General features: G+C 39.8%; 1 protein-coding gene across 1 annotated transcript; it reads left to right on the top strand.

Annotated features, from left to right (window-relative positions):
- The first annotated feature begins 683 nt into the window (after positions 1-683).
- LOC135350430 (N-alpha-acetyltransferase 15, NatA auxiliary subunit-like) lies at positions 684-8,639 on the top strand. The gene is made up of 20 exons (XM_064549209.1): positions 684-995; positions 1,459-1,543; positions 1,641-1,903; positions 2,194-2,334; positions 2,473-2,620; positions 2,753-2,968; positions 3,553-3,659; positions 3,714-3,786; positions 3,853-4,016; positions 4,969-5,121; positions 6,649-6,777; positions 6,841-6,920; positions 6,981-7,050; positions 7,098-7,167; positions 7,223-7,303; positions 7,358-7,549; positions 7,615-7,713; positions 7,765-7,911; positions 8,047-8,144; positions 8,198-8,639. The coding sequence occupies exons 1-20, from the start codon at positions 930-932 to the stop codon at positions 8,519-8,521; spliced, it is 2,706 nt and encodes a 901-aa protein (XP_064405279.1). The 5' UTR covers positions 684-929; the 3' UTR covers positions 8,522-8,639.
- Positions 8,640-9,769: the final 1,130 nt, after the last annotated feature.

Below are 9,769 nucleotides of genomic sequence, written 5' to 3' on the forward strand. Positions count from 1 at the left end.
ATTAAACTGTGGAGTATTAATGAGGAAGAGCATGCAAGTTTTGCACTTTCATTGTTCATATCTACCAGTAAAAACTACTGTAATACCTCTAATTAAAGTGACACTTTTGAAGCAAGAGGTCTCTAGCTTCTTTTGGAGGTAGAAAAATTATGTCAAATACCCGATGTCACATTTTTAGAGGGTCGTATCTATAAATTGGAGGCAGAGGAGGGACATGCACAATTAACCTTATAATTATGACCTTTAAACGATTCTTTCTTGCATGTTGCTTATGTGGCATTCTTTAGCGAGTGGGTGGGGCGTGTCCAATAATGTAATAAAGAATCATTCATAAAAGGTCATATCGTGCCTAAAGTTTATTGTGTCCTAATTGGAGGTAGCTTTACTTTGCCTTAATTTCAGATCGTTTAAAGACGTGTATTCCAGTGGGTTAGAATAGAGACTAAGGTGTGGCTATAATTATTAATTTGCCTCCAACTAGGACACGATGTTAAAATTAACGCTACTTTTAGCGGTAAGAAAATTGTCTAAGCTCATTTATGGATGTCGCCTTAATTAGAGGTCTTTCTAGTTGCATCTATTAGGGGCCTTAGAGCAGGTAATCAATTATAATTACCAGGAGTTATAATTATAATTATTATGCAATAAAAATTTTAATTTATTCGTGGCTCCGTGAGCACGTGAGGGCTCTTGCAAACACGTGCAAATCCATGTGGATGTTGAGCTACTAGCTACAGTCTAGTCTAGTAGTACATGAGTGGCTGGCTGGCTAGCTCTATAGTAGGCTCAATAATTTACCTCTGATGCCAGTTGAAATATCAGACTATCCGGTTGGTTTGAAAAGAAGAAGCTCCAGTTATCTTTGGGATTTGGAAGCTTCCTATAACATTTGAGCTCCTATCAACTACTTACAGTGCATACTACTAGTGATGTCTGCGGCATCCAGTAATCAGCAGTTGCCTCCAAAGGAGGCAGGCATTTTCAAGAAGATTGTGGTACGCATGGGTTTTGTGTTCATTGTGTGTACCGTAATTGAATGTATTTAATTACAGGCCACTAAAAGTGCTGTTAATTGCTTGAATGCGGAGAAATTATTATTAAGTGCCATCTCAAACTGAACGCAATTTTTGAGGTCCTAGAAGAAGTACCCACTGTCGCCACTATTTGATTTTTTACTCGGCTTAATATAAAAAGGTGGCAGGGATGTTTTCTATACATTTTGGCGTATAACACTTCTATATGCGTGCATTTGATGCATAGCTGTGCTGTATTACTGTCCAGATACAGCTGTAAAATGTGGAGACCAAAAATCGAACCATAAATTGTCCTGCATACCTAAGCGCTAGCTCAGCTGAACGCAGTTCGAGGGTTCTATAATGTGCACCACTCCGAATTGTAATTTTTATGGCATTGTAAATTACATCAACAACGGTGACCTTGAATGTTGTCCATTTACAGCGTTGCTATGAATCTAAGCAGTACAAGAACGGACTCAAATTCTCTCGGCAGATCCTCTCCAATCCAAAATACAGTGATCATGGAGGTACATCTTTTATGGTGTTAGTGATTTCTTGGTGTTAAGTTTGATGATTGGATTTTTTCTGGATTTCTAGTATGTTACATGTATTCTGTACATGCAGAGACACTGGCCATGAAGGGTTTGTTGCTAAGCTACATGGGAAGAAAGGAGGAAGCATTCGAGTATGTGCGTAGAGGGCTGAAGAACGACTTGAGGAGTCACGTCTGTTGGCATGTGTATGGACTACTTCAGCGAATGGAGAAGAAATATGATGAGGCAATAAAGTGTTATAGAAATGCTTTGAAGTGGGACAAGGAAAATGTTCAGATTCTGAGAGATCTCTCCTTGTTGCAGATACAAATGAGGGATGTCGAGGGATTCAGGGTAAGTAGAATATCTAAGTTGTATCAACTCTGCAAGAGTTTGAAGAGTCTGCAACAGCCTTAAAAGTAAGCAAAACTAGCCATAACTCGAGAAAGAAACATAATTGCAATCCAAAAAAAACGTGACTAGAAGCCTATAGAAACTTTTACTTGCACTTCAGTATCATTGAGCAGCTGTAACACTCCACACACACACACAAACATGCTACCATACACCTCGCTTGCGCATGCGCACCCGGGGCATAATAATTGTCTCAATGTTATTAATATGCATATTTCATGTATGTGTAGGACACTCGCTACCAGCTGCTTAAAGTGAGACCTGCCCAACGGACCTCTTGGGTTGGTTATGCCCTTGCCTACCACCTGCTTAAAGACTACCCAATGGCTCTCAAGGTGGTAGCGGAGTACAGGAAGACAATGGTTGCCAAGGTAAGTCGGTACAGTAAATGCTTGGAAGTACATCTATCTATATCCATTGAGTCATGTTCATTCGTTACAATGTTAGTCAGTACACTAATAATTGACCAGCATCATTGGTAACTTTCATGCCTTTGTGTGTCCACTCAGGCCAAGCCCCCAGACTATGAGTACAGTGAGATGATACTGTATGAGGTGCAGTTGATGCTGGAGGCAGGACTGAAGGATGAAGCTCTCAAGCACATGAAGACATTTGAGAGCAACATCTGTGACCCTCTCTCAGTTATGGAGACTCGAGGTAAGCATTGCGCTCACCGTTTGAACTAACTAAGAGATTGCTAAGTCTCTATTCCCTATTCCCTATTATTTTATTCAATATGTAGAAGCAAGTGCATTTTAGATTTCAGTCTCGTTTTGATCTTGTATCCAGCTTCTGTTTTCATGGAGTATGGTCAGATGAATGATGCTGAGGTGATTTACAAAGATCTTGTTCACCGGAATCCCTCCAACTGCTTCTACCTTGAGCAACTAGAGAAATGCTTAGGATTGGATGATCCTGACTCAAGACTGAAACTCAACACCCAACTGCAGGAGGAGTACCCTCGATCACATGTCATCAGGAGGATGCCACTTACATTCACAACAGGTAATAACATACCGTATTTACTTGATTAAACGCCCTCCTTGAATAAACGCCCATCTCGTTTAAACGCCCAGGGTAAAGCTCTGTCTTTGTCAATAAACGCCCATCTTAAATAATCGCCCATATATGGGGCATGGCACTGTGGGTGGAGCTGAAATAGCACATGGAACCCGTTGCAAGCATGGCAGCATATACTTTTTATGATGCATCGATGGCAGAGAGAGAGATACCGACACAGAGGGCACTCCTATGACTTAAATTTAAGCTGAGACAGCAGCCCAAGAAGAGCACAATAACTGCTGCTGTGCAAGAGTTTTGGAGTAGACATAACAATAAACGCCCCCTCTAAAGACTTCGATCTGAAATAAACGCCCGGGCGTTTAATCAAGTAAATACGGTACCTGTTTTGTAGTTTATTTAATTACTATCGTTGATGACATATTAACCACCTCTGGGTGTTGACTTACTGCCGCGGAGGCTGCAAAAAGTCAACCTGTTGTGTTAAGGCTACCTGTATCCATACTGTAATCGCCGCTGTTTGGCAGCCTCAGAATACTTATGTAAGCACAACGTTTTTTCTTTGTTAGGTGGCACATTTCATACCTTGATAGACGCTTTCCTCCGCCGGTCTCTGAGCAAAGGTGTTCCCTCTCTGTTTGTCAATGTGCGACCTTTCTATAATAACCCAGATAAAGTGAGTATGTTCAGTCCATCAATTTTTTTTATGTCTGGTGCTGTTTAACGGTAGGTGAAGACTGTTGAGGAGCTAGCATTGTCTTACTTGAAATCACTAGAATCTTGTGGAAGATTTAGTGATAATGGTGCGTTAATCATTCTAACCCCAGTTGGCTTTTCATATCTAACCACCCCCTAATACACTCATAAAGGTCCGGAGGAGTCTCCTTGCACTGTTCTATGGACAAAGGTGTTCTTAGCCCAACATTTTGACATAATTGGTAACTTCGGCCAGGCAATACAACTTGTTGACCAAGCAATTGACCACACCCCCACTGAAGTGCAGCTGTACATGACAAAAGCCCGTATTCTCAAAGTAAGTACTTCCATGCGGGAAAGTATTATACACATTGTGTTGCAATGCACAAAATAACAATTTGTGTAAATGTTCAGCCGTAATGTCCAAGCAAATAACACTTTGGTTGGCCATTAGCTAAGATTGGTAGGACATAATTATTTTGTTCTCACATCAATCAACAAGAACAAGAACAAGTACGTGTGATAGTAAAAGTTGTACATGCAAAAGATGATTATTATTATTATGCATTAAAAAAAATGTCCCAATCAGCTAGCTAAGTCATTTTCACCATGAGTTAATATCAAAGGAGAAGAGGGCATGCAACTGGCTATCAACCCTACGTGCTGAACAAAAACTAAAGCCACAGACCGGATAACTATGTACTGTAGTACACAAACTTTATATTACTGTACTTTTCCACTGCCCACTTTAGTTTTTGCTCGCAAGCTGTTGCATACCCCCTTCTCCTTTATACGCCATTGTTAATGTTACTTTATTGACATAGAATTTAAATGAAAGACTGGCTATGCCATAAATAGATACAGACTTTTCCCCAATTTACGGAGTTAATAGTAGCTAGCGGTTCTTTTAGTTCTAGTGAGTGTATGTCTCTAGCAGAGCTAGCTAAAGAGCTCCAGGCGCATGTGTAGAGTCAAAGTGCATTTCGCTAACTACTAAGTAGAATACCGGGTTTACTCGCATTGCAACCATGGAGCATTTGTCGCTATACTTACTGTATTCTCGCAATATATATATATATATACATGCACCCACCCAGAACGAACAGTTTGAGAATACTGTATAATTATAGCTAACATATCACAATTCTACAGTGGGTTAATTTAGTGTAGTTTCTAAGATACCAGGCTGTATTTTTTTCTTCAGAAAAATTGGTCTGAACGAAGCTATTGTAGACGACCGTACTTACGACATTGTTTATGGCTTCTGTACTGCAACACCCTTTTAATAGCATGCTGGAGATCTGGCTGAGGCTGCTCGCTTTATGGAAGAGGCAAGGACCCTGGACACAGCTGACCGTTTTGTCAACTGCAAATGTGTCAAATACCTATTCAGAATCAATCAAATAGACCAGGCAGTGGAGACAGCTGGACTCTTCACTAGGGTATGTGCTATTTAGTGCCAAGGTACTCCCTTGTGTTAGTATATTATTGATACGGTTAATTGTGTAAAACTTCTCGTTGCACGTACAGTAGTGTTGTGTTTTTTATGGCGTCAGAAAAAGGCGAACTAAACTGTAGCAAATTATTCACCCTAATTTCGTAAATATTTTCCAGAAAGAAAAAAGTAAAAATAAGGATTCCTCGGTGTGCACATCCATGCGCAAGCGAGGTATACGGTTGTGTGTGTGTGTGTGTGTGTGTGTGTGTGTGTGTGTGTGCTGCTACGGCTGCTCAGGGATTAATTGTAGTGCAAAGTAAGAGCCTTCTAGTCATGTTTTCGATTTCAATATGTGGATTTGCAAAATAATGCTTTGTTCTCGTGCATTAGAACACTAGCTTTTGGTAGCTGCAAGGGTGAGAAAAAAACCTGCACTGCATGGTCTTAGTCTATCTGTGCTTGGACTTGGGCATTGTTTTTAGCAACAATCATAGTCGATCATTTCCCACTATTTTGAGCATTCCTGCAATGGCCTGCATGCAAAATTAATATTATGTGTGTATTTAATAGCTAGTAGCCTCCACCTAGTCTCGTGGGCCATACTTTGAAGAGGGATACTTGTAGTGTCCCCCTTGACTATAGTAGTATCCCCCTTTAAAGTATGGCATGCGAGACTAGCCTCCACCGAGGCATCAGCACTTGCGGTACTTTCATTATTACATGTGTGCTGCTAACTAAAGTACAGTGCAATCCAGTGGCGTTTGAAAAGCTGCTATGGGGAAATTGCAGAATTTAATATATGGAAGAGGATGAGCAAGCTGGCATTACCTATTATTATTATTACATGTTCATGTCAGTAACTACATGCAGCTTGCTTGAATCACTTCTTACGGCTTTGTAATAATGGGATGCCGGTTTGTGTCAAAATTATTCTTTCACGATATTTACACACAGTCTTCTACACTTCGACCTTTAATTTAATGTTAAACTGGAGAGTGGAGGGAGAGGTGGAGCTGCACATAGCAGGCTGGAGAGAAACCTGATGAGTGATTAACTAATTCCAGCCTCTGCCCAATCTACATTCTCTAGTTTACCATTAAATTGAAATTAAATCGTATTAATTAAAGGCCGACATCCTACAAAACACAGAAGACTAACGATTGGTAAACATCAACTGATTGTTAGAACTCCATGAAATAATAATTTGGACACAAACAGCACCCCATAGTGAAAGATGAGGATTCTTTGTTTGGTATAATGGCTGACCAGCTTGATTTCTTGAACTCTGTAGCCATCATGCAGCAAGGCTGGAATGAAACGGCTAGTTTCCTTACTTTTTATGAACTATACCCCGTTAAACGGAAACTTTTATTTGAAGGCTGCCTCACTGTATTTTATTCCCGATAGTACAAGGAAGCTAGTTACAGTAATCTAAGTCTAAAGGTGAAACTTCTTCATTGAACCTATAGTCATTCGGCTTTCCAGTTTTTTTAACAACCTGTCCCTTCTCGTTTGTCATTGCTTTTCATAGGAGGGGCTCCCCACCCTTCAAACCATGGACGAGATGCAGTGTATGTGGTTTCAGAAGGAGATGGCAATGTCTTATTGGAGGACTGGTCAGCTTGGAGAGGCACTGCAGAAACTCCATGAGATGGACAAGGTGTGAGGTTATAATACTGTAATTCAGTTAAAAGATTTATTGGTATCGTTTCACCTTATCCAGCATTTTAGTGACATGATTGACGATCAGTTTGATTTTCACACCTACTGTATGAGGAGGATCACACTAAGATCATACATCAGGTTAGTCATTGTGTGCTTTGCTAATTTTAGCTATGGAACATGCAACATGAATTGTTGTAGCGTTCTGAGGCTAGAAGATACCATCAGGAAGCACCCATCGTATTTTGAGGCAGCTAAACTGGCTATTAAGGTATAAAAGTATAAGCACTCGGCTACTTTTAACCATTTCTTTTATAGATATATATCTTCATCCACGACAATCCAGATGCCAAAAATGCTAAAATGAATGGAGATTCTAACAATATCAGTTAATTGCACTTTATTGTGTTTGTTTTATTAATGTTAGTTGATTCATTGTGTAGGTGACTTGACACCCTCTGAGCTTAAAAAGCTGCAAAGAAAGCAGAAGAAAGCTCAGCTCAAAGCTCAAGAAGAGAAAAAAGGTGCTTGCATATAACATACTTGTTACAGGACTAACCAATGTTGATTTTCCATAGAGAACAAACCACAAAAGCAACACGAGGAGGAGAAGAAAGGGGAACAGAAGTATCCATTCTTTGATCCAAAAGAGTTACTTGAGACCAAGACGCCTCTTGAACAGGCCCTGAAATTCCTGTCGCCGTTACGGCTGTTCTCCAGTGGGAGAATAGAGCCCCACTTACTGGGCTACGCTATCCATTCGAGAAGACGTGAGTGGTCATGGTCATTGATCGATCACCTTTACTAATATGCAACATAATGCACATTGCTTTAGGAAAGTTTTTGCTGATGTTACAGTCAATAAAGAGAGCACAATGCATAGATGCTGAAAATGGAGAACTACACTTGAACATCGTAAACTTTGTCGCAGAAGGTGTGTAGATTTTTGTATTTGTATTACATTCTCAAAGTTTCACCAAAACAGTTGAAAAAAGTCGTGACCGGCTACCTGACCCAATCCGCACTGTGATTGATGAGAGTCTCAGCTTGCTTACACACGGCAACAGTCTCACAGAGCTCAACAGAGATTTTGTACAAAAACACAAAGAGTCACATGAGCACTTGATATATGGTAGGTGCAGCATGTTTATTTTTTATAAAACACTGTGTAAATACTACTGAGGTAGGTGCAACACTGTTCAAAACATGGTGTAAATACTACTGAGGTAGGGTGTAATACTACAATCATTGCTTTTTCTTGGAACAGGAGCACAGGCTATGTTTGCCATTGATCCAGCCAACAAAGATAAGGCGCTAGCGTATATTACTGAGCTCTCTGATAATATCCATGGAAGAAGCCTCAAGGTTTGAAATCTCCCCAGCTGTGTGTGTGTGATAATCCATGCGTTAACTTCTAGTCATGCAGCCAAGTGTTGGACTTGCTTAAGCAAGGAGTGTTAGGAAAGTGTTCAAATGAAGTAATTATGTTATACACCCAACAATGCTCAAAGCTATTCCCTATGGCAACTGTGTTCAGACCAGACCCATCTCCTTCCACACAATGTACAGACAAGAGTAAAGTGAGCAAACCGGACAAGTTTGGCCGAAAGACGCAGCCTGTTTCCAATGTTGCAATGTCTGTTCTGTCTGGTGACATAAATGATGGCTCTGGTGCATCTGTTTCTATAAACTCGGTAAACATTATAGCATTAGGTGACGAACGAACTGATGGACCGGATTAGGTCTCTTAGCTGTAGGACTTTTGTTATAGTAGAGTTTATTTTATGAGAGAAAGATGTCTCTAGTAGATCACATTGATTGTGTTGTGTGTTTGTATATAATTGTTGGCCTAAATATTAACACTATTCAGAGCATGAAGTCACTAGATCTAGTAATGTAATTATTATTCTTTATAAAAAAAGTCGTCTTCTGAAAGTGGATTACTGGAACATACAAATGTTACATAATAAAATATATAATTATACCGTATAGCGGGAAATTTTCATGTTTCAATGCCATGAAACCAAACCCACTAATATTTTGCATGTGAAAATACCAATGTGTGGGAGTTTATCTCAGTTTTAATTTTCGCATTACGCGAAATTTTGCATCCCACAAAAATTTCCCGCTATACGGTACCCTGCATATACTGTAAATTTGTAAGGTGCCAATTTACCATTTTGCTCATTAATAATATTTTTAGTGGGAATGCAGTTTCAATTCCCTGTAATGGTTTGTTGTTGCGTCTCAATCAGTGGCATGGTTTAACCGCAGATAGGGCTTGGTAAATTATGCTAGCATAATAATTGCATAATTTTTGGAATAATAGGGAGACTTCTATAGCAAGCATAATTGAGAATAATACTGAATAGGGCATTAATTAAATTATAATAGTTTGACCCTCAGAGTCTTCACATCTTATAATGTAGCTATAGATAGACATGCATGCATCTATAGCATAATTTACCAAGCCCTACCTGCGGTTAAACCATGTCACTGATCGAGAGACGCAACAACAAACCATTATTGAAACTGAAAAGTTGTGAATTCCACATTATTTATGGCACCTTAATTATTATCAGCTGAAGACAAATTAGCAACTAGCAACTAGAATAATACTGAATAGGGCAGAGTCTTCACATCTTATAATGTAGCTATAGATAGACATCTATTTACAATAGATCTGTTCTGTACTGTAAGCACTAGCCACTATACTATAGGCATGCAGGCATGGAGGAGTATTTTCTCTTTCGGCACTGGAGGATTATATTCCACTTTCTGTAATGCTCGATCCCGGGCCGATTTTAGAAAGAAAGTTGAGCTAGAGACAACGAGGCTGGGAACGAGGCTACCTCAGGTAGTCCAACTACTTGACTGGAGTAATGGGTACACCAAACTGGAATAATAGGCTGAAAAAGAATAATAGGCAAAATAAAAACGCATAATTTACCAAGGCCTAACCGCAGGGCATACATGGCCATGGTCTGTGT

This window comes from Halichondria panicea, chromosome 16, assembly GCF_963675165.1.
Source record: "Halichondria panicea chromosome 16, odHalPani1.1, whole genome shotgun sequence".
Lineage (NCBI taxonomy): Eukaryota > Metazoa > Porifera > Demospongiae > Suberitida > Halichondriidae > Halichondria > Halichondria panicea.